Source organism: Camelus bactrianus, chromosome 1 (genome assembly GCF_048773025.1).
Source record: "Camelus bactrianus isolate YW-2024 breed Bactrian camel chromosome 1, ASM4877302v1, whole genome shotgun sequence".
In the NCBI taxonomy this organism is placed as follows: Eukaryota; Metazoa; Chordata; class Mammalia; order Artiodactyla; family Camelidae; genus Camelus; species Camelus bactrianus.
The window spans coordinates 80,651,009-80,676,422 of record NC_133539.1 but is presented as its reverse complement, the minus strand read 5'-3'; the positions used below and the strand labels follow the sequence as shown (position 1 = coordinate 80,676,422).

General features: G+C 39.2%; 1 protein-coding gene across 4 annotated transcripts in view; it reads left to right on the top strand.

Moving 5' to 3' along the window:
- FNDC3B (fibronectin type III domain containing 3B) overlaps positions 1–25,414 on the top strand; it is a 312,085-nt gene that overhangs the window by 179,236 nt on the left and 107,435 nt on the right. For all 4 annotated transcript variants that reach the window (XM_074367878.1, XM_074367872.1, XM_074367879.1 and 1 more), the window contains 2 exons: positions 1,546–1,789; positions 4,790–5,098. In XM_074367878.1, coding sequence (XP_074223979.1) covers positions 1,546–1,789; positions 4,790–5,098 — 553 coding nt within the window. The remainder of the gene's footprint in view (positions 1–1,545; positions 1,790–4,789; positions 5,099–25,414) is intronic.

The following is a 25,414-nucleotide window of genomic DNA, read 5'->3' as shown; positions in this document are numbered from 1 at the left end:
ATTATGTTACTGTGTAATCATTAATAAAAATTTTTGTTTCCTTAACATAAAGATTAATGGCTATTAATTAAAATTAAAGCTATCTCTTATGCTGAAGTACCAACTAACATTGATAAACTTTCCATTTTTTTCTCTTAAGAAGTATTTTTAAAAACAAAGCTTAGTATAATTTTATTAGAGTGCTTTAGACATGATTAAGTCATTTTATTTTGGCCTACAGTCAGCTTCCTGAGGTGTAATGAGAAATCTGTTTCAATGTACAAGTGTAATTTTCAGTTGTTGCTTCCTCCCTTCCTCCCTTCCTCCCTTCCTCCCATTCTTCCCTTTCTTCCCTTCTTCCCTTCTTCCTTTCTTTCTCTCTTTCTTTCCTTGGCTCTTTTAAACAAAATTTCCTATCAGTGTGTGCCGGACTGTCTCAAGTGCTTGATTAGACCATCTGGTCTCTTTGGAAGCCTGGTCCTGGCTTCCAAGTTTGCTCTTGTGCCGTCATTGTCCGCTTCCTTGCAGGGCCCTAACACAGGGGCCGTGCTCTCAGCTGCCTCAGCCCTACTGATTCTTTGAGTCCCTGAAGCCTTACTCTGAACCTGCCATTTCATACTCTGGTTCTCTGTACCCCACAGCTTTACCTTTTGATTATGTAATCTGTTGTATTATTTCTTATCTTGTGTCTCAACAAAATTGTTTGCTCCTAGAGCAAATAGCATGAAGTTAGCCACAGAACCCATAAACATTGGCATTATACTCATATGTTACCTTATTTTGGTTCAATTTTTACAAAATCATTTGAAGAAAGGATGGATAGAATGTTGGTTGGCTCACTCTGCCCATAGCAGGTCCCCTGTCACAGTGTCTCCTCACGTTATTCATTGCATCATCAGGACATTTTGGGAGCAGAAGTGTCCTTGATTTGGGATTGTTCAAGTGTCTGGTTTCTTGGGATCCTCTCATCCGCATCCTTGGTCTCAGGTTAAATGACCTTTCAGTACACATATGTTTTCTGAAGTTAATGTTCCCTTTGTTTCCTAAAACCCCAATGTTGTGGAACTGTGCTTGCTAAAGCAGGAATAGGGTCAAGAGCTACCAGGCAGAGCTGGAAGCTCAGCCCTCTAAAGAGTGTAAGTGGCCCAGAAAGTCTCTTTCTGGAAAACCACTTAATTGATCATCAGAGCCGTTCCTAAAATCAGCTTAAGCACACATTAAATTCAACTTGTCTTAGATGAAGTCTCCAGAAGTCTTCTTCAGCTGTGAAAATTTTATGAGACAAATGAGATTTATTGTCGAGCTGTTGATCTCTCCAAAACGTTTTGTGTAATCAGAATCAGGTGGTTGATGAAAAGTTTATTTTCATAAATTTTAACTGTTAAATATTATTTTTAAAACTCATTTAGCTGGTTGAATTAGAGAACTTGAATTCAACATGCACTGATTCTTTTTTTCCCTATGTAGGAAAGAAAATTAAAATTAAGGGGGAAGTAATTAAATACTATGTACAGTCCCAGGATCTTTGCTAATAACGCACTACATTCCTTTTGCTGTTTTCTTCAGGTGATTGAGGACAATACCGGCGTCCGCCGGGTGGTGGTCACCCCCCAGTCTCCTGAGTGTTACCCGCCAAGCTACCCCTCGGCCATGTCTCCAACCCATCACCTACCCCCCTACCTGACTCACCATCCGCATTTTATTCACAACTCACACACGGCTTACTACCCACCTGTTACTGGACCTGGAGATATGCCGCCTCAGTTTTTTCCTCAACATCATCTTCCCCCTACAATATATGGCGAGCAAGGTGAGAAGATTGCTGGTATCAGGGGCTGTTGGAACTGGTCACAACACTTAAGTGGCTTAAGAGAACCAGAGAGCCCTTTGTTTCTTCTGTAACAAGCATGGTAGAAGAGTATCCACCTGCTGTATAAAAAACTCATGGGAAATTCCTAGCTTCTTTTGTTCTGAATTGTGTCTTGCAGCTCTTTCTTTATATTTTCCCAATTTCTGCCCCCTGTCCCACCCCACAGAGAGCAGGGAACAGGTTAGCCACTTTTTGTTTCAGAAAAGAGGCAGTAATCTATCATCTGTTCCCATGTCCTGTTAACATTTTTATGTGAGAGCGGCCTGGGGTAGACCTGCAGCGCGTTGCTTCTGAGGCATCCACGTGGTCTCGCAGTAGAAGGGAACGTGAAAAGGGCTTTGTGCCCCATTTCCAATGATAGAAGACTGAGGTCTCGGTCACCTCTGGGTTTCCTGGATGCTCTGTTGCAATCTTGGCAGAACTCAAAATCCCTGCACTGTTGACGTGGTCTTCCTGAACCCTGTTTTTTAGTTTAAGGATAGCCATTAGTGCAGCCACAGTCCACTGGTTGTTAGGCAAATACTTACCTTGAAATGAAAAAGAGTCTCAGAGATACCGGCATTATGTCTTTTTAGTTTTGGCCTTGGTGTTAGTTTAGTCTGAAGCCCTTCTCTATCAAAATGGAAACTGCGGAACCAGATACTGAGATTTTAACCTCTAGGACTTTACAAAGTGATTTTCTTCTGTGAATTGAAGTGTTTTATTGTTTCAAAAACATTTATTATGTTGGTTTACAGATAAATTGTAAGAGAGAGAAATGCCTGTTAGTTTTGGAGGAAGTTACCACCTCACTTTCTCTTAAATATTTTACATGTATATATATATGCATTTCCCCCTGTATGTTCAAATCCCATTGGATGTTTTTCTTATTAACAAGAGAAAAATTTGAGATGGGTATTTTAGGTGAAATACCCTATATCCCTTTGTAACTTGGGGATAGAATTTGACTTTTCTGTAGTAGTCATTAGAAAGAAATTTACTATAATTCAGAAGAATGAGGTGCTGTTATAAGAGGATGTGGCAAGATGATAGCAAAAGATGAAACCAGTACTTTAATAGAGGCATCGATAACTTCCTGCCTCTCTAGTCTTCTTACCTAGTATCATAACACTTTAAAACATCGGAGAGTGGGCATCTTCCATGAAACCATTTGGATAAAAACAAAAAATTCAGTTAATTAACTAATTTTTTAAAAAGTATTCAGTACTTTGACACAGTACACATTAAATACTTGAGCATTTGTTGGAGCTTGGATCTGGTTGGGTTGGGTCTGATTTCAGTGACATTGTGAAAAGCCTTGGCTGGTGACTCATTGCCGGATGAAGAAAGTCTGACTTGCCTCATTTTAGCAGTCTTTTAGGCGGATGCCCTACAGTTACTGTTTTGTGAATGGTGTCCTTTGCAATTTTAGACAACAATATGATTTAAATCATCATTAGAGTTAAGCAAAAAAAAAAAAAAAAAAAAGAATTGTCTTCATTTAACAGGTTATTGTGGTTTAATTTCATTAAAATAACACAGCAATAATGTACAATTAAGTGCCTTCATTGATTCCAAATTAAAGAAAGCAGAAAACAAAAATCCTTTGCTTTATAAATAAAAGCCATTTATATATTCTCTTAGCTTAGTTCTCAATGTTCATACACCTAAAAGCAATTTAAACATTTAATTTCCCAAACTGTATGAGTTTTAAAAGTTCTTGATGTTTCAAAAGATTATTATATTGGTCCCCATGGTGAATATTTTAAATCTCAAGTATAATGCATTGTGATATTTAAAGCCTTTACCATTCTTTTTATATGTTTAAATATAATTTATTTGGGCACGCACTCTTTGAATAGGGCTGTGTTTCTCTTGTGCAAATTGGTTATCCTGTAAAGATTTGCTTTTTAAAGATCTTCCTCAAGCTGTATGACCAGAAAGAAAATGAAAAGTGAACAATTGAAAACATCCGTTACATAGGGTGAGCATGCATTCCTGGTGTGCCTAGGCCAGTACTGGGTTAGGTCTCTTGTTCAGAGAAATAATTAGGAGTGCTCCCTAATCACCCTCAGAGGTACTCAGGTTTAGATGGTAATTTATATGGTCACTCTGTGCATGTAGGGCATTTTCTTCTTATAAACATGTTAAGACCCATTATCTGTGTTACATATTGTCATTTTTATTGTCTAAATATAATTTTTAATTGCTTAAGATTTTTAAACATTTTCCCCTAAGAGCGTGAGATAACTTTGCAAGCTCCCATTTTCTTTTGAGCCACTTAAAAATGTGCATAGAGGTTTCAGACCATAGATTATTATGCTTGGCACCAGGTTGCAGAGATGGCTTATATTTACCAATAAGTTCTCCTTAAACATCTCCTCTGATTCTGTGAGCATCGATTACTGTAAATGGAAATTTCTCATCTCATTTGAGTAGGTTTTGCTCAATTGGCTCTTCTTCATGGCACAGAGACCTCATGATATTTTGGTTGTTAAGTACTTTGCAATAAAAGTGCTATTCTGTGCATAAGGATGAGAGTACTTTTAAGTATCTCAATTCTAAAAACACATTATTTAAGGAGATATTTTATTCTAATTGTTTTTTTGATTTATTGCAATTACTAAAAACAATTGATAGGCAAAATCAAACTTAGTTACATGTTCAGCTAAAATATGAACTTCTGGTGGACAGTAATCTTGTCTTCAGTATTTTCCATAATTTCTGGAACATTTCTGAACATACAGTATAGTCTTTTAATGATTAATTATTCCTTTATTGGTTAGAAATGAATAGGGATATTTTAAATGTATAATATGCATATCGTTTTCTTAATGTTTTTTATATTGTATTTAGTAATATGTTAAACTTCTTCCTTCGGGAGTCAGGTCGCTTGACCATTTAATAATTTATTATTGAAAATGTAGACTGAACTTGTATTTGTCATAATCTTCGCTTTAGAAATTATACCACTCTATGGAATGTCGAGTTACATCACCCGAGAGGACCAGTACAGCAAGCCTCCGCACAAAAAGCTGAAAGATCGCCAGATTGACCGGCAGAATCGCCTCAACAGCCCGCCTTCTTCTATCTACAAGAGCAGCTGCACGACCGTGTACAACGGCTACGGGAAGGGCCACGGCGGCGGCGGCGGCGGCGGCGGCGGTGGCGGCGGCGGCGGCGGAGGCGGCAGCGGCGGCGGGCCCGGCGTTAAGAAGGCGGAGCGCAGAGCCAGAAGCAGCCCCAAGTCGAATGACTCAGACTTGCAAGGTAATGATCAATGACGTTGGCTGTAAAGAGTGAATGATCCAGACAGGGACGTCCTGAAAGAAACAGCTTTTGCACAAGAAGGCTCTTTCGTGGCAGTTGGTCTTTATGCTAAGAATGATTGGGTAGACCTTCTCTTATCTATTTCTTAGCCAGGACAGACTATTGTATCATCTCCTTTTTATTAATACTTCATGGCCAAATATTATTTCTTTGGTCACGTGCTGTTGTAACATTGTACTTCATCTCAGTAACAAGTGTCAGAAAGTGTTTTCATGTTAGCTACTTCTGTTGTTTCTGTCTACATAGAAGGATGTGGAAGGGATCCAAATTAAAACAATTAATCTGTCTAAGAAGTGTAGGACTAGTTCAAATATGAAAATAATTATACCTCATTAGATGAGATGTAATTACTACTGCACGGTTGTGAAATTTATCATGGTGTAAGGGAATATATTTGTTTCCCTCTTCAGTTACTGTTTAATGCCACCGTTGGCAATTTGGATGACGCCTTCATAGACCAAGAATAAGGAGGAATTAGGGTCACCGCATGTGGATGGAGAGACATCAGCTCAAAGGGGCATGGTTTTTTTGTAGCTTAATCTTGTGGCTGAAGATCAGTTAATTTGGGGAAGAAAGTATGTGTTTTAAGTGAAGTTTTTAGGTAAGATTTAGAGGACCCTGTTCTGATGTCATAGGAGGTAAAAACAGAAGCTTTTTTATCGAAGACTGACTTAAGGAAGCAAAAGAAGGTGCATTTTGATAAACTAGGTGCATTTACAAAGATAAATAAACAAAGACATGTAAAAGACAAGGTGTGAACTGATTAATCGCTATTAAATATAGTCCTTCCTTATTGGCCCTCACCCAGGTAGAAGCAGGGACTTTGTGAGAATGTGTTTGTGAATGAAAAAGACTGAATTTGTGTATGGCTGATTGTGTAGGGAGGACTGGCCTCTGTGAGGGCAGAGGAAAATTAGGTAAAGCCAGGCATTGGCATCAACATTTCCCCCCTCTGTTATTCATATGAGTGAACTGTAGCATAAAGAGGAATAGTAAGGCACAGGGAAAAGTGAACAGTGATTTCTCTGAGTGAAACGTATTACAGGTTCTTTTAATTTTGTTCTTTATTCTTTTCTGTTTTTCAAATTCTATGTAGTCATCATGCATTTTCTTGGAAGTATTAAACAAAACATAAACAAATGTATAAGAGAGACCCAAGATTTAAGAGGCTTTCAGACAGTTCTTAATGGAAAGTGCTCTGTCTGCCATATAAGATAGTTTTTAGTCAAATGATACTATAATTTTTAATAAATAATATTTATATAAATTTATTATTATAAATATAATAAATATAAGCTAATATATCAATGAATAACAAATGTTACATAAATTTATTATCTAAAATAAGTGTAATAGATATAAATGTAAATAAATATAAGTATATATAAATTTATTGTTTATAAATAATAATACTATGATTTCTAAGTTTGAAGTGTTACAGTTTTACATCATGAACATTTAAGAGAATTCACACACACACACAAAATTAGAAATGAGGTTTCCTAAGTAGAATTTTAGGCCATAGATAAGAGAAAAAGAATGTATAAGCTCTCAACGGAGAGCTTATGAGGTTTGAACTACTTTGATTACTTGATTCATTCTTTTGCCCTGCCTTGCATCAAAAAAGATTTAAGGCATATGACATAAATATGTATCATAGAGGCAGACAAAATAAATTTGACTAGTATCTAAGGGGCAGAGAGAAAGTAAGAGAAGGAGAATGAGATGAAGCAGGGTTGAAGGTAGCATACACAGTTAATGTAGTTATGAGTTAACTATGGCGAAAGTAAATACATTCCTTAATATGCAGGTATTTCATATCACATACACCTGAATGTGTAAGCTGCTCTATATTTTAATATTCTCACAAAGCTGTCAGAGGAAATGGATTTCCATTGAAATCTGTACTGAAATATTTGCTAGTGTACATACGTTGACAAGCATTTTGGCATTTTATGTTCAGACAGAGAGTCTAATTATTCTGAGCACCTTAAGCTCTTTGCTTTTGTGTAGAAAACATGTAACTAAGGTGGTAACAGTGAGACCACTTTTGCTGTGGGCTTCTGGGAGCGTGAGCTTCACAATGAAAAGAGTTAGAACGTATTTTTATCACACCTTCAGTTCGAAATTGCTCTGTTGTTCTTTTTCTCATCACCTTACTTGCCTCCTCAGCATCATTCCAAGTGCTGCTCTCCACGTGTTTAGCCATGATGTAAAGAATCAGATGGAGGATTATTTTACACACTCTAGTTCATTCCAGTAAGGATCCGAGAGGGTTTTACATGTTGAGTAAAAAATAAGTATCCATTTTCCCAAGTGAATTGAAAATGTACATCCTGACAAAAACCTGCACACAGATGTTTATAGCAGCTTTATTTATAATTGCCAAAACTTGGAAGCAACCAAGATGTCCTTCAGTAAGAGAAGTGGGTAAGTACACTGGTACATCCAGTCATGGAATATTACTCAGTGCTAAAAAGAAATGAGCTGTCTAGCTGTGGAAAGGCAAAGAGGCACCTTAAATGCGTGTTCCTAGGTGAAACAAGGCTGTCTGAAGAGGTGCATATATGCTCCAGCTATCTGATAGGAAAAGACAAAACTGTGGAGATGGTAAAAATATCCGCAGTTGCCAGGGTTGGGGGAGGGAAGGGTGAATAGTCAGAGCACAGAGGATTTTTAGGGCAGTGACACTACTCTGTGATACTGTAGTGGTGAGCACATCTGTCAAAACCTCCACGATGTACAAGACCAAGACTTACACATACCCAAATGTGAACCACAGACTTGGGGGATGGTGATGTCAGTGCGGGTTCATCAGTCGTAACCGGCGCATCACTCATTTGGTAGGTGGGGCAGGCTGTGTGTTTGTTGGGGCGGGGTATATGTCAGCATTGTCTGCATCTGCTCAGTTTTGCTGTGAAACTAAAAGTGCTCTCAGAAGTCGTCTATTAAAAAAGTAAATATCTGAGGCAATTGAGGATGAATAATACGAAGACATGAGTAAGGTTGTACATAAAAGAATCCTGTAGAATTGCTTGATGTAGGCATGTATTTGGCTTTGAGCCTCCAGGTTGTCAAAGCAAGGAAGGAAACATGAATCAGGCGGAGCAGGTGAACAAAAGCACCTCTTGTTCATGGAGTCCATTCTGTCGGTCATAATGTTTCAACCCCGTCTGCCTCAGAATGTGGTTGCTGGTTGAAAGGACCCTAAGGGCTGCTTCTCCCTTCTCGTGAGTGGGGGCATTCTCCCAGTGTATCTTTTTGCTTGAATTTACTGCAGCTGACTCATATATCCAAGAAATAAGTCTCTCAAATAATTCTTAAGTTTACAGTGCCATCTGATTAATATTAAACTGGAATTAATACTAATATGATTGACCTGTTTACGTTTATATGTGGTTTGTGCAAGATTAGGATACATACTTAACCATGATGTGTGGCTTGTGGTATTCTACAGTCTACTTAAGTTAAGATGCCCACTTTTCCAGAGAAGAACCTTTTTCCCACGGAATTCCCTAGCTTTTGAGGGAATCTACTTCCGTTACTTACCCCCTTTTTACCACATAGAAAATAAAATCTGTGGAAAAAAAGAAAAGAGGGGCAAACTTCAAATTTGTACCTGGTCTTGTAACAAAGAAGCAATAACTTACGTTAATCTAAACAAATAAACATATTAAAAAGATAGAGATAAGTTAATGACTCGCTTGCATCCTGGTTCTCTTGGTTGACTGTACTTTAAAAACACTGGTGGAACTTCAAAAACATGCAGATCCGTAAACCTCATTTCCAACCTGCTAAACCAGAATCTCTTCACTTGATCTGACTTCATGTCTTCTGTCAAAACTCCGCTATAAGATGGAGAACTATTGTTATAATACGAAAGGTGTGGTCACTAGGTTGTACATGACGTAAGGCAGGAACTTTGTTTAATTCACCGCTCTCCCCAACTCCTAGAATTGTCTGTGGCACATAGTAGGTACTTAGTAAATATTTGTGGAATGAAACCTGTCTTCCTTACTGCTTTGTCTTCCAGAACATGTCTTCTTTTGAACACATGTAGCTATCCTGCCGTTTCCTCTTCCTAGAACAAATTGTTTGCACTGCTCTAGGATAGTGCTTTGCAGCCAACTCCTTCTTTCATTTACTGGTACCTTCAGGAAAGTGGCTTAGGCAGGACAAAGTCCCACAGTACCCTTAGGGAAATGTAGGATTCCTGTTTCCTTGCACACCTTGGAGTCGGTGGTGTGATGTGGGCAGAGGACTGTTGGGCTTTAGTATCAGACATAGTGGACTTAGAATTGGGTATGGTCACTTGCTTTTAGTAGTCCCTGAATCTCTATATCCTCATCTGAAAAATGGGTATTTTAATTTCCGTTATAAAATTTTAAAAGTAGCCTAGCTCGGTTCTTAACATCTCAGTATAATGGTCACCCTTGTTACTTGAATATTCTTATCTCCCTCTTGTAATCTTAGGATCAGCTCTCAAGATACACCCCCTTCTCAAAACAGGTATCTTCCTACTCCTCGCACTCCCCCCACTGCAAGTCCTTCCCCTGTAAGTAGCTTACTTCTGCTTAAACCCATCTTCATTTTGAAAGCTAAACTCTGCAGTCCTGGACCTCTGCCTCTGAAAGTCGCATCTTGGCTCTCAGAAATTGCACTGGGATAGAAATGAGCCACCTGCCCCAAGGTGCCGGGTTTCACACAACCCATCGCCTCATTAGGGACCCTGAAAGTTCTGAGTGAGCTAGAACTCTGGATCCCCTCTTGGGGCATCCTTGATCATGGACCGTGTCTTTGGCATCTCCTCATACATACATTTCTTAGAAACCTCAGTCTGAGAGAGACCACCCTATGTTTTAAGATACGTGATTGTCCATCTTCCTCTCCATCCCATCCTCTATGGTATGGCTGAGGCTGCATCACATCCACACATGCTATTCCCCTCCTTACGGAAACTCCATGGTGGTCCCCATGTCCAGAGAACAAAGTCTAAGCTGCTTAACACTTGCCTCCCAAAGTAATTTCCCCATCAGACGCCCAAAGTTTTGCCCCATTTCAAATATATGCCTCATTCTCTTTTTGGCTTTTCCTTTCGATCCCTCCAACTTAGTTCTTAAGGGACCGGCTGAAATATCACCTCTTCTGCAAACCCTACCTGTCTCCTCAAGGCATAATAATGGCCGATTGGTTAAGGGAAAATATTTCAGGAATTTTTCCCTTCTCCTTCTTTTCCTTAACTAGCATTTGATTTTAGATACTTTAGATCAGTGCTTGAGCACCATATCCATAGTTGTTCAAGGGCGAGAATGAAAAAATGTGTCCTTGTGTGCGAATGTTGTGCAAGAGCTGGGCTTTGAGCCTTTTCTATGGCCAAAATCCAGTTAAAATTGTCATGCTCCTTTTATCACAGAGGCTAAAAAAGTTTCTATTGTCTTCACTGAGGGAGAGGGGAGTCTCATCTTTCCCTTTTATCCTTGGAAAAAGCCAAAGCATATGATATTCAGGAAGTTACTCAGTGAGATACAGGTTTGTAACTGAAATCCTTCAATTTGCTACCAGAGTTGTCCCTTTGTCATGAATCCTCAGAAAGGAGACTGTAAGGTTATCTGCTAGTATTGTTTTAGAAAGAATATTGTGAAGCCAGAGCGAAAAAGAAAAACTTTGGTGAAGATTTACTATCTAATAATCCAAAAAGACCTAAACAATCCCGTGATTATGGGGTATGTGTGGGGGGTGATTTGGGCAGAAGGAGGGAGAGAATAAACATCAAGAGTGCTGTACATCACAGTCTCCAGATATGCTTTTTCTGTGTAAAAGTGTGGGGGCAGTTGGTACTTTTACATAGTAGAAACGGTAATGGATTTGTAAGGTAATGGTAGGTAGGTTGTGTTTTGGACTGTTATACATAACATATCATTTCACTAGGCCTCAGTTTCCATTTCAGTAAAATGAACTGTTGAGTTGGAGTCAGTGGTTTTCAAATCTTATCAATGAGCAGATGTTCTGTTTTCAAACAGTCTCATGTGACTGCTAATTAAATACAGTATCCTTCCTTATCTACCACCATCTGTCTGTCTGTCTTTCTCACACACGCGTATGCACACACACACACACACCCCATGAAAGCGGATGGAATTGGTACTACAGACCTGTGGGACTCCCCAGGTGGTAATGGGGCACAGAAATGTTTGAGAACTACTGGCCCTTTGAGTGCCAAGCAGTTTTTAAGGAAGATTTTAAATGGAGGATGCAGGAGGCATTCAGTTAAAACCCCTGATTTAAGTTAAAGCGTATTCCTTTTGTAGTACCAGAGAAGCACATACAGGTGGTGGGAGAGTCCCTTTTGTGTTGCTAACGTGTGTAGTAGCTAATGTGAAGACCTCGAGAACTTAGGGAACTCAGTGCCATACGGGAAAATGTTGGGACAAAATGGTAAGAATTCCACATGTAGGAGAGAATGAAGATAATGCACACTTCTGGCATTTGACCTTCGGAATTATTGACAATCCAAAGAGTCAGTTATACTTTAGGTGAAATTCCACCACATAGAATCACAATTTCTGATTGTAACATTGAAAGCCGGTGACAAAAGCAATATTCTCGTGCTTTTCTCCTTCAGAGATCAGGAACTACCTTCCGATCCCAGTAGGATCCCTACTACCAGGCTTTTGTATTCCAGTTCCTTCTCAGATGACCCTCCTTGACATTTTTGTTCTCTTCCTGCATTTTGCTATCATTGCTCAGAAACCAGAATCTGACCCTAGTGTCTGTTTACTGAAACTTAGCATGAAAGTTTATTCATTCCGCAGATAAGAATTGCTGTAGTAAGGTTTGGGATAGCATTTTCCTCTGGGAAGTCTAGACTGTGAATGTTTCTGGGTTCTTGGAGGCTGTCTCCTTGCTGGATGGCGTGGCTCTGGGAGGGGGTGGCTGCACCCACCTGTGCAGGGCTGACAGTGGCTTCCTTTGTTTGGAAGAACAAGCCTAATGTTAATAAGGTCTGGAATGTTGGGAGTCAAGGCAGATTTTCTTTCAGAATCCCTTTTGGTCTTGGCTCCTCATAAGAGATAACACTGGTGCCTCTCTGTTTAAAATAAGATGTTTAGTGGGGCTTTCACACTTCATGAGTGGCTGGTTTTTTCTTTCCCTTGCAACCTTTTCCTCTCATAAGCACGCACCTCGCGGGCATGCGCAGACAGGGCGTTTGGAAGAGAGTTTGCTTGCGGGTGGGGCAGGGGCCTTCTTTCCTCCTGGCGTGTGTGCTTTCCACACTGCACGTGAAAATGGCTAGTTTCTACATGGATTTTCACTATTTCTTCATCTCTCAAGTCCTTGGTGATAAATCCCATGTGCTTTCACCTGTCTGCAGCTGCGTATGAATCCTGAACATGGCAAAAATATCAAGAAAACATGAAAAAAATCAAAAATGAGCTCAGGCCAGTGGAATTCACCCATTCTTTGGCCAAGTACAGTCTGAAGAGTGAAAATAGTCCTAACCAACCCAAACAACTTCTCTTTTTTAAAAGGACAATGTGGACCCTTGGATCAAAATGCAAGATACACTCATTTTGGCAGGAATCTGGGCATTTAACACCCTTACTTCCATTTCAGACTAGACTGCCAGACCCACCCCCCAGTCTCCGAGGCCTCTGAGTGATGCTGGGTGAGGTCTGAACAGGCTTCCCAGCCTTGCAAAGACTGCCTATGTGTGGGCTGGGAAGGGAGACAGGCTCAGGGGCAGAAGGCTGTTTCCTGAAGGAAGGTGCTGCTCACCGACGTGAGCTTTCTGACCTGGGCGCTATGCTCTGTGGGTCAGAGCCAGAGAAATCCAGCGATAAATAACTTTTTCTGTAAGACCCCAGTGTGCTGATTTTTTTCTCCTCCTTACGGAGGCATTGACTTCCCTGGTGCAAAGGCAAAATCTGCGGCTCAACAAAGAAGAGACTGTGGCGGCCCAGATTTCTGCTGAGGAGTAGAGTGCATAGTTGTCTTTATCAAGTCCCATCACTTACCTTTTTGCCTTCTGCCCTTTCCCCCCTGTATTTTTGTTGCAATCTGGAATGTTTTAAAGATGTTAACTATATGGTTCTTTCAACAGGCAGGATGAGATATTTTTGTCATGTCAGCTGAAGTCTTAACCCATTAAATCATACTTGAAATTTCCCGTTTTTCACTTACATAGAAGGAGACAAACAACATGCAAGATTTTTTTTTTGAGTTTTCTTTTGAAATGAATGTTCACCAGAAGATTGAGGGCAGAATTTTGATTAGTTCCTACCATATGTAGTACTTAACTCTGTGAACCCATATTATTTTCTCTGCCTTTCTGCTTTCTTGGGAACTGATCATAGAGGCATTTAGATGACATCAGAACCCGTGTTGGTAAAATACATGTCATCCCAAAGAACCCTTTAAACAGCAGGTATAAGTGATGACATGGTTTGTTTCTGGTACATATATAACCTTCAATTTTATTGAATTGAAACTTTTACATGTTATTCTCTTATTTGGCTAAGTTGAATTCTGAATTTAACTGGGTCAGAGGGCATCGTCACAAATGTGCCATACTTAGAAGCAAAATAACATACTCGTTGCAACCTTGCAGATCTGGGTTTAGTCCCACCTCTGCCCCTTGTGCCTTTGGGCAAGATAGTTAATCTTTCAAAGCTTCAGTTTCTTCCTGTATGTGTAAAATGGGGGAAGTTAATACCACCTATTTCAGAGGGTTGTCATGAGTTCATAATACAATTTTAGACACTAAATGCTTTAAAAATGTTACAGAGTTTGGATGAAGAAGGACCGTGATGTTTTTCTGCCTTGTGTGGGTCATGTCAGCAGAACCCCCAGACTGGGAGTGCGCCCCTCGGAGTACTGAAGGACACGGCATCCTACAGTCTGAGTCAGCGTTGAGTAACTTTCAGTGCCAAGGACTTGAGATATGAGGGGAGTCAGAGGGGCCTCCAGTCCCAAGAGAAGACCGTGACTTTTGCTACCCACAAACAACCTGATGGATTCTGGGCTGGAATAAAATTCAGCCTGCCCTCCTTGTCTTGTGTCTCCTCTCTGAGCTGAATTCCCTTGTGAGGCCGAGGAGGGGAGCCTAACAGGCCAGCCTGATTCTATGTTTGAACCTCCTCAACACACTGCTTTAAATTACTTAGCTAGATATCAGAAATGTTGAAAAAAGGGAGAGGTAGCTGGAGATGACGTAGGCTAGTGACAACTTCTCTGCATTTATTTTTCTAACACGTTACTTGCTGTTGGACAGTTAACCCAGGTGGATAAGCGAATTAGTAAAGGCACTAAATTTCAAAGTCTTCCACAGTTTTTCCTTACACCTCAAAAGTTGTATGCTTCTCCATTCTGCTGGTCAAATTCTGTTGGTCACATGTTGTATCTGTTGATGCATTGTGGAAGGCATCTCACAGAGGTGTGAATACCAGGAGAGGGCGACCTGTGTGGCGGGGAGGAGGGGGGTCGTCATGGAGCTGGCCACGTGGAGGGTGAAGTCAGAAACCATTCCTTTTAATACTCTATTCTGAAATAGTCTCAGCATTAGTGATGGAATTTTGACCACGTTCCACCTGTTAGGCCAGCAAGGATCTTGTCACTGCATCTCCTTCTGTGGAATCTCTAGGACTGTGTGTGTAACTGCTGTACCAAGAGGCAGGGTATTGAATCCGTGGTTTTATGGGATCAGCCTCTTGCAGCATGACAATTGTAGTCAGTATTGCAGATGTGCTAATTATAGATCATGCCTTCTGCAATTACCAGCCTTGGCTTTTATTTTTAATTTCATTTGACCAACCAAGCACACCGCAGTTTAGCAGACTATATTACCCTGTTCCAATTTTTGGTGCTATAATGAAACCTTGAAATTCTATTAAGAATTGAGTAGAGAATACAAGGGTGAAATGGGAAAGGTCCATGAGAAACAATAGTGATACTAGCTCAGTGCTTGGGATTTAGAATTTACAAAGTAAAGAGTGTCAAGTTCCCTGTAATTGACTATAAAATCTCCTCTCTTTTCTTCTTGTGCTGAATTTACGTTTTGAAAAACCGTCTCCTTTTCCTCCCTCCCCGCACCTCCCATTAGCTGCTACTTCCTTCCCAGCTGTATCAGAAGAATGAGGCTTCCCATGTAGGTGTTGAGCTCAGAAAAGGGCTGAGAGAGCAGGTGATAGCAGTGGGGATGATTTGCTCCAGGCGCAGAAGGGAATCGTGACGTTCAGGAAAATTGGAAAATGAGGAGGTGAGCGTGAAACAAGAAGGGTCTCAGAGGGATGGCACACTGAAACAAAGGATGTGGCAAACAGGAAAGCAGGTGGAATGAAAGGAACAAACACAACGGACAGGGAAGATGAGATGGATTGTGGAATAAAGATAATTTGGAAAAAAACATGAGGCAGAAAATAAGAGCGGTTTCATGGTTCCATTTTCATAGATTCCATTCCTCCCACTCTGTCAGCCTTTTCCAGAGGGGTGGGGCGCAGAGGGAAAAGCATTTTTGCCCTGTTGTGGTCCATGAACACTTTTATTGGTCACATGCTGTATGTGGGCATTCTACGTTGGGCAGATTCACTTAGAACAAACCTAACTGTGAATAAATCTCTTACTTTTTTCCTCTTTGAACTTTCCCGAAGCTGTGTCTTCCTCCTGTGCTGGGTTAGAGCTTTCACTGCCAATGTACATTGATTTGATAAGCAAATTAAAAACAAAGCCTTATGCAGAACTTCAGAAGAATTAGCAATACAGTAGACTGAGGGGTTTTTGAATAGTCCTGTGTAGTTAAAGTGATATAGAGTTTTGATATGCTTAAAAACTGGACATTTAGAAAAAATTTTCCTTGTTAAACTTTAACCTAGAAATTAAGAACAAGAAAAGGGTTTACCACTACCCTTGGGTTAGTGTGCCTTGCTTATAAGCAGCACGCTTTAATCACATGGCATTATTTTTTGGTCCTCTAACAAACTGAGGTTACTTTAAAATGCTGTCAGTTCTTTCTGAAGTGAAAAAAGGAAGTTCACTCTTAATCTACATTTATATGTAATAAAAAAGAATATTGATGGTATTTCTAGTAAATGCCCAAATCTTGCTAGATTTATTAGAAGCACCCCAAGAAAGCAACGTGAGGAAGTCAGAGGGAAGAACTAGGTCTACAATTTTTAAAAGATTTTCATGAATGCATTTATTACTGCTGTTCTTAATTCACATGGTGAACTTACATTGACCTATTTTCCCCTATTATTTGAAAAGACACAAATTAAATGTGGAACAGTAAGATCCTTAAAATCAAGAGGGTTGGAGAAACTGACATATTTTAGGTTCACTGAGTTCCTCAAAACTATTTAAGTATCTTGCCAAGCACATTTAAAAAAATAATATTTAGTCTTTCAGGAAGATTTATTTTTTGGTGGAATGTTGCTCTAAGGAACTCCGTAAGATCTCAGCATCTCTTGAAAACTCTGGTTAAAAATGTGTTACTTAAGTAAAAATGGTTATTGGTGCCTTAATTCTTTAGCTATCAAGTTTTTTTACTTTTTGAAACACCCTGACACCATTAATATTTATTTTTCACACTACTGGTCCATGAGAGGGTGGTTCAAATTTGATTGTAGCTTTCAATTTGAAATTGTATTTTGATTTCATTGAAGATTGCCATGTCCGTGAAGTATTATTCTCCATAGATTTCAGTCTCTGGATTTAGTGGACTCAAACGCCATCTAGCATGAGGGCAAAACTGTCTCTATTAAGGTTGGTAAGTCTCTACTTAACTGCATTATTATTTTACAGAAGAAAGGTTATCTTTTAGGTAGTAAACATACATGCATTACAGAATCAGTGAGATTTTTCTCCTGACTTGCCTGATTCTGCAGTTGATAAATACCTGTTTTCTGCAACTTTGCTTTTAAATAATTTCAGGGCTAGTTGGTTACCATTGTGTGATCATTGCCCCTTTTAGTTGAAATCGGAGATACTCACAGTAATCTTGTATCCATTAGCCTTTCTACGTAAACCTTCAGAACTTTGGTTTTCTGAGCTTGATAATCAGTGGCTGTTTTATACCCCCAAATTAGGATTCTCATTCAGTCTTCTCTTTTTCTTCTATTTTATACTTTTATTTCTTGCATTTTTAAACTCTGAATTATTTCTCCCCACCCCACTCTGTATACCTAGTTTCCATGACCTTTCACAGTTTTCATCACTAATACTATGAATGGAATTTTAAAATTCAGAATTATTTATTGATTCACTCATTTGTTTATTCATTTACTGCTGGGGTATTTTTGTTTTGCTTTTTGGATTAGGAAAGGCAGTCGGAAATGATAGATGAGAAGAATGTTTTTAGTAATGGATTTCTATCACAGCTCTCAATCCATTTACTTTTGAAGAAGAAAGGTTCAAGACTTGCTCTAACTTTAAACCTCTGTTACAGGCTCATTGAGCACATCTGAGGAGCAAGGCAGCACTTTATTCATGGCCATTCTTTAAAGGAGCCTGACCCACTTGGTGGGTTATCTGTGTCCCCTTATTTCCATGTCACTCCTTCTCACCCCTCTTGTCTGTGTTTATCTTCAGTGATCTCCTCACTAGTGGGTGATCAATTGTGGATAAGAGGATAAGGGAGAATGTGTCCAGATTGCTGCTGTTTATAGTTCTGGTAAAGCTTTGGCATGTGAGGAAAACCCAAACATAAAATGATGCACAGAGATTACCTATAGGGTTGGTTCATGATATTGGGAAGGTCCACAGGAAACTGCTGTTTTCTTAAGGTCAAAAGCAGTTAAGTAGTAGAAATTTTACATGATTCCATCTAATATTCCAGACCCCTAATATGATTAATAATTGATAAATATCTGTACAATGTATTTCTCTGTTATGTTTTCAGTTGTTGCTATGCTGGAGTTAATCGCCCCCTCCCCCCCTTAAATGTTAAGAAAGAAAAAGAGAAAACAGTGAACACCACCAAGGAATGTAGACGATTCATCCACTGATAGGTTATTTTTGCAGGCAGCATATCAAAGGTGGTATTTGGGGAGAAGTGGATCAGTTACCTATTTAAGGCAGGATATATTGGATTTTATAAAGATATCAAGGAATAAAATGGAATAAGGTTACAGTGTCCAAAAATGTTCGCTTGGAATGGTGGCCAGAGTCCTATTGATTAATGCTGGTGAACGAGACACCAAAATGGAAAATAAACTGTCCCTAGACAAGTGGTAATCATAGGTGATAATTATGTTGATTATACTTTATTTAGGTGGTGTTTTTGTTCCTGGAAAATTGCCCTTTTTTGAGAGAAATTTGAGAATTGGATCTTCTGTGGAAACCTGTGTGTGTAGCTTTCAGTTTTATTCAGTTTCATAAGTCTGCAGGGAATGTCTTCAGGCCTAGATTTATGGAGACTGTGCAATGTCTGCTACCAAAAGAACATTCTCCCACCAGGCTTATTGGAAAGCATATTGTCTGTCTTTTTGCTACACTGTTGTGAGCAGATGTTCCCTCAGCATTTTTTAAATCATTTTAATACACAAGTTGGGAAAAGTGGCAAATCAAAAGAGAAAGATTGGCTTTAATTTCTGTGACCAGGAAATTGCACCTGAAATTTACCAGGGGTAAATGCCAGGATGTTCAATCTTTTTTATTGCTCTGCTAAATTTGGGATAATATGGAATGGTGACCTAATTTGTTGTTGTCAGACTCCCCCCCCCCAACTTATCAAATTTCAGTTCTATATTAGTAAAAGAACAGTGAAGAACAGAAGTTTGTGATAAACTCTAGCTCAGTCCTGGCAAAAAGTATGAACTCAATTCATTTAATTCAGTTTGCTTTTCTTTGCTCTTTCTATTCGTATTGAAATTTCTACTGTCCATGAAGTTGGTTCAGTGGATCACAACTCTGATAGGCTGCATATTCATTTTCTGTGACTAACAAATTACCACAAAGTTAGTGAATTAAAGCAGCAGAGTTTTATCCTTTCACAGCTTTGGAGGGAATCTGAAGAATACAATTTAGGAGGTGAGAAGTCTGAAATCAGTGTCACTGGGTTGAAATCAAGTTGTCAGCAGAATGATGTGCCCTCCAGAGGCTCTAGGGAAGAGTCGGTTTCTTACCTCTTCCAGCCAGTGGGTGCCGGCATTCCTTTGCTTGTGGCTGCATTCCTTTGCTTGTGGCTGCATCCCTCTCATCTTCAAGACTAGCATCTTCAAATCTCTGTCTGCTCCCTCTTCACATTGATTTGTCCTCTGTGCATGTCAAATCTTCCTCTGCTTACTTCTAAGAATACACGTGATTTCATAATTTAAGGCACACTCAGATAATCCAGGATAATTTTCCCATCTCGGAAACCTTACCTTAACACATCTCCAAAGACCTTGCCATGAAAGATAACGTTCACAGCTTCCGGAGATTGGGATATGGATATCCTCTGGGGGCTATTTTCAGCCTACCAGAGACTGCTTCCAGGATCCCCATTCTAGAAACCTGGCCAGAGCCAGCTCAGTGTCCTGCATGGTGTTTAGATCTGATTGAGGTATTCGCTCACCTTCCTCAGCATCTACCACAACGTTTTCAGTGAGTTACAGTTAATATACGTGTACCAAGGCAGCTCTCAGTATCCGTCTCTGGTGGCATAAGCCAGGAGTCACTTAGCGGAGCTGCGCCTTCTTGCATGGTAGCAGTTCACATCAGGGAAGTCTCTGCACAGTAAATTAAGCTAGTTGAGGCAAGTCACAAAGTTGAATGCTGCAGCCGTCAGTCTGGAAATGGAAGTGAGTTGTCATGTGGATGAGTGTGTATACACACGTGTGAATGGTAGATACGTATATTCAGAACATTTAATGGAGGTTAAACATCAGGATCTGTATAATCCCTTTTAAGAGGTGAATGGTTAGAGTTAATGGCATTTTCCAGGAAGAAGTAAAAGGAACCTGTCTAATTTATTTTCTAAAAAAAGAAAAAAAAGAAAGATGAGATAAGACTCACAGAGCTGTCAGAATAATTAATTCTTAATGAATCTAATGATTCTATTAACGATGAACAATTAATCATTATAAAATTCCCCCAAAGAAAATTCCACAAAAGCTGATGCTTGTTAGGTGCTGACTGGATCGCTAATGCTATAGAGTGATTACATGAGTCCTTTCTTTGAGGGCTGTTATGTATGTGGGGGCCTAATAATTAACTTAACTTTGAAGAAGAGTTATGTGGACCCCAGGGTGTCATATGAGTGATAAATCCTAAACCCCTGCTATCTGCCTTGCTATATTTTTAATAATTATTACCTGTGTAATGGAACTTGTACCTTACAATAATTTCCTTCTTTACCCTTGCATGGATGTTTTGCCTAAAATAGACGTAGAAGAATTTAAGTACATAAAGGATAGTATTTGAAATTAGTTAAGATTTCTTTCCTCTTCTAGAATTTGTGATTCTGTGAATTTGGTAGGAAATATATCAAAGTTAAGTATATATAACTGTATAGTTTAAAACATCAGCAAAGCATTGACTGGATGAGCAGATTAGTCAGAACTCTGTTATCTGCTTGTTGGTTTCAAAAATTTCCTTGGCTGTAATTAAAGAATTATAAGGAGCCCTAAAACATTACTCTCATTGATGAGAGTAGTGAAGTTGAGGTATACAGCCCAGATTGTGTAAATGAAGGTGAAAGGAAAAGTAGCGGGGGGAACGTTTTAGCCAAACACGAGAACTCAGTTGAATATCCAGGATCAGCCAAGATGAAACATGACAGGAGACAGCAGGTACAGATGCCGTGACGTGGAGGATAAAGTACCAGTCGCGTGGATCACAGTCTCCCCTGTGTTTGGTTGTGGTATTGCTAGGACCTTAATAAGGGAGGAAAGGAGCCAAGGGGGTCACATCATGTTACCTTTGTCGAATAGCTTCCTCAGTCTTATTTTAAATGAATTTAAAACATTAAATCTGTCTAATTTAAGCCATTTAACTGTATCCATAGTCATGAGCCTTTAGTTTTAGCTACTTATGTGTTTTTTTCCACAAGAGTATCAGTCATTTACAGCACATACTCTGCCCTTGCCAGTTCCTTTTGGAACCAATTTAAATGAGGAAAATAAAGGACTTTGGGAAGAACTATTTAAGTATGTCTGGTAAATTGTTTTACTATTTGAGAATAGCTCTGGAGACTGAAATAAGTTTTCCATTTAGTAGAATTTGGCTTTTTTTGTGAGCCACAACGTTCATGGAAATATGTTGAAATCTTAAATACAGAGAATGTGACTTAACTGCTTTTGGTATTACTTGCTGTCTAGAAATGGTGTTACTGTCTACATTACAATATATCTCCAATTAGCAGTGTCCAAACCAAGGGTAACTTCAGACTTCAAGAAAGTGGACATATCATGATTCACAACTTCATGTTCTGGATTCTTCAGGTTGTATAGCAAGTGTGGTACAAACATGCTTTTCCATTAGACATTTCATCAAATACATGTTCTTGGTCACTTGAGTTGTAGCTCTTCTCAGATATTAATACCATATACTAAAACCTAGGTCCTGAAAATCACGTTAATTATTGTGAATCAAGTGATAAATTTCTGTATATCTAAAACATTTCATTAAATGTGACTCTCTTCCTAAATTTCCTGCATTGTTGTAGTGCGCCCCCCCCCCTTTTTAAGACAATTTTTTTAGAGCAGTTCTAGGTTCATGGCAAAATAGAGATGGTACAAAGATTTCCCTTATTAGTGCCTATTTTTTAATTTGTGTGTGTGTGTGTGTGTGTGTGTGTGTGTGCTTTCATAGAGATTTGATGCCCTCAGCTTGTCTCTCTCCTTTAACTTTTGTTCCCTTACAACTCATTCTCCACACAGCAGCCAGGGCGTGTTGTTAAAACCTCCTATGTTTTCCTTTTGAACTTAGCATGAAGAGCAGACACTTAACCCTGGTAACAAAGTCTAGGTCCTCCTCATCCTTCCTGGAGTGACCCAAATGCTCTAGTCAGAGAGGACTTCTCAGACTCCTCCGTCATACCAGACTTTCCCACATACTCTTCTACCCCGAGCTGTCCTCTCCATATTTGTTCATGGATGTGTATGTTGTCTATATTCTCCCACCAGAATTCACTCCTGAGTGTATTGGAAAAAGATTGGACTTGTTAGAAGTTCAAGTGCAGATCTCGTTCAAAATGACTTCCAAACATCTTTTGTAAATAATATGAATTACTAAATTTGTTTCTTATTTTAAAATTTTTATTTTATAAGGCTTGGGTTAAAATACAGAATTCCATTGCAGTTGGAAAGAGTTACCAGATAGTTATCATGCATGTTTGTATGCCAGAATTGCACAGCACAGAGCACAAAATGCTTTTTTGAGGAGCTGAATTGCCCCATAAGAGTTTTATGCTGAGCCTGTTTCATCCTCACAGATGAATGCATTTCCCTATAAATCAGGTCATATTTTCTTGCCACCAAGTAAGTGTAATAAATTTTCATCACTGCTCCCCCCATTTTTGTTCAATAAGAATTAGCCTTTCTTGGTGATTGCAGAATTACTTTTGGCAATCCAGTATTATTTCTGTTACCATTAGCTTTTATTTTTATCCTTAGGTAGAATCTGGACTTTGTGTTTTTCCCCACCAGTTTACACTGAGTTTCATGTAATTCATTGGAATTAAAACTTGACTCAAGATACTCTTGACTGCTTGGTAGTAAAGACATTTTGGAATATTAAAACAAGTTTTAATATGGAAGTTGATTCGTCTTTTGTTTTAAACTATTGATTTCTCCCATGGTTTGGGGATATTTTTCAGACAACAGCTCTTAGTAGTCTGATTCCCTTCGTACTTCTATATTAAAGCACCTGAAAAATGGTATAACAACTTTTCTGTTACTCATCACCTTTGGCACTCGGAATGGTTTTGTATGCACTCACTCTGTTGAAAGATAAGATGAAAACATTTTTTTCTGACTGTTGGGAAAAGTCAGGAAACCTGACTTTTTGACCACTTTGTACTAGTAGTAGGGACTGTTTGCCTGTTTGCTCCCACTTGGCCCTTCCAGCCAGGAGTAACTCAACTGGTCACAGTGCTCTTAGGAGGGAGTTCTTAAGTTAACTTCAAGTCTGTGCCAGAAATGAAAATGAGGATCCATTACCTTCTGAATGTTTACAGAATGAGAAACAGGACAAAGATTTTTTCTTTGAGAATTATTAATGGAGATTCCACATATGAAAGCATTCTGTACCAGATAATACACTGACATTTTGGAACAAGGGTAGCCTGTACCATCTTGGTTCAGAGAGCCCCCTAATGACAGCATTCTAGGAAAGGAAGCCTCTGTGACTTGTAGCCTAGAAGGTAAGCTTGTTCCGACAAAACCCATTTCAGTAGAAAGCAAATCCTGGCCCTTATGGTATTGGCACTGGGGAGCAGATCACCATTGGGCTTAAGCAGAGACCTCTAATTCCAGCTTTTCTCAGAAAATTTCAGCCATCTGAACTGAAGATACAGGAGATGTTATAAACCTGTGTTTGTCTGGAAACCAGGTGGTTGCTAAGCTTGACTCAGAAAGGAATCACTTCTTCTCTTGTCTTCATAACTGTATGAGGGTGGGGGGTGGAAAGATACTTCAGAGTGTAAAAGTAATAAAACCTATTACTGTAGTCCTCCTTGCAACTTTAATAACATTTGTGTATTTCCCTTAATAACACACCTTTACTATTCCTGAATTTACGCATGGTGCCCCCTTGTATGGGACTTAGCTAGAAACTGCCTTAAGTACCTTAAGGAGAAAACAAATAAATGGTTACCAGTGAGGAGATGGAAGGCGGAAGGGGCAAGTTAGGGGTATGGGATTAAGAGATATCAACTACTATGTATAAAATAGATAAGCAGCAAGTGTATAATGTATGGCACAGGGAGTTATAGCCGTTATCTTGTTGTTATGTCCACGTCTAGTGGATATAATCTGTAAAAATACTGAATCACTGTTGCACACCTGAAATTAATATAATAATTGTAAATCAGCTATATTTCAATAAAAACAAAAAAGGTATTTTCAGGAAAAAGTAGATGAGCTTTGTGACCCTGTCTGTGGTCAGTGACCAGAAGGCAGAGGTTATGGATTGCCATCGGGAAAAGGACTGACATCTACAGAAGACATAACCTCATTCTAGACACAGCTAGACATGATCTTTATTTTAGATGTTGCCTTTTACAAGTTTTGGGGAATTTTTAATTTGACATTTCAGGCAAATATTCTCGTTTTGAGCCTTTGGACTTGGCTGGAGAGTACAGAACCCTAAAAACTCAATGTGATGATCTTGGAACCTCCTTAATTTCTCTCCTCCCATCTCAGTCTGTCTTCCCACTTCCTTCCACTTCTCTGAAAATTAACACCTACCAGCGAAATCAACTTTACGCTGCTTTCACTGGAGACTGGTGTCTAAAAATCAATCCTGGCAATTAACGTAAAGTGAAATTTGGAAGACGCCTGGATTCTCATGGAGTCGTGCAAGCTGAAGTTATTAAAGAGGATTAGAGACCACAGCTGGTGAGCAGATGGAATGCTTATAATTTCACAATCTTAGGTAGCTTTAAACCCAAATCTGCAAAAAACCCATTTGCTTTTTTTCTCTAGTTCATGTCACTTTATCCTGCTGGAATATAACCGTGGTCAGTGTGATACTTTTAATTGTTGTAAATGATGCGCCTTGATAGGTCACTCACTTAGATGCATCATTTATAATTTTGGTCATGCAATTTTTTTACTCAATTGCATTTCAGTAACCACTATTTAAGAATGTACTGTGAGAAGCCTGGTAGCTAGGGGAAAGAGAATAAGACTTGTCCATTTCATTCAAAATGTAGAAATGAAGACTAGTTCACGTTAACACTAACAATGTAGTTGAATTATATAATGATGAAGACTAGTTCACAGTAATTACAACTGAACAGTTCAACGATTTGCTGCTTAAAGAAACTCATGAATGAATTTCCACAGCTCTTTATCTGTGTGTGCATTTCGTTAGAAATGCCTTTGTTATGCAGTCAGTCTCCTAGACCAGCCACCTTCAACTGCTGTACCACCTAGTCACCCCTGCTTCCCTTCCCCCATGTCCTCTCTTTGTTCTGGTTCATTCTTATACGAGCGCCTTTTACATGCACAGAGCAACTGTTAGCTCCTTCAAAAACACACTTTCCTGTACTTTCTGGTAGATTGGTGTTTCCTCCACAAAGGTGAGTGCTTGTGAGACTTCTGCTCAGCGACTGTTGAG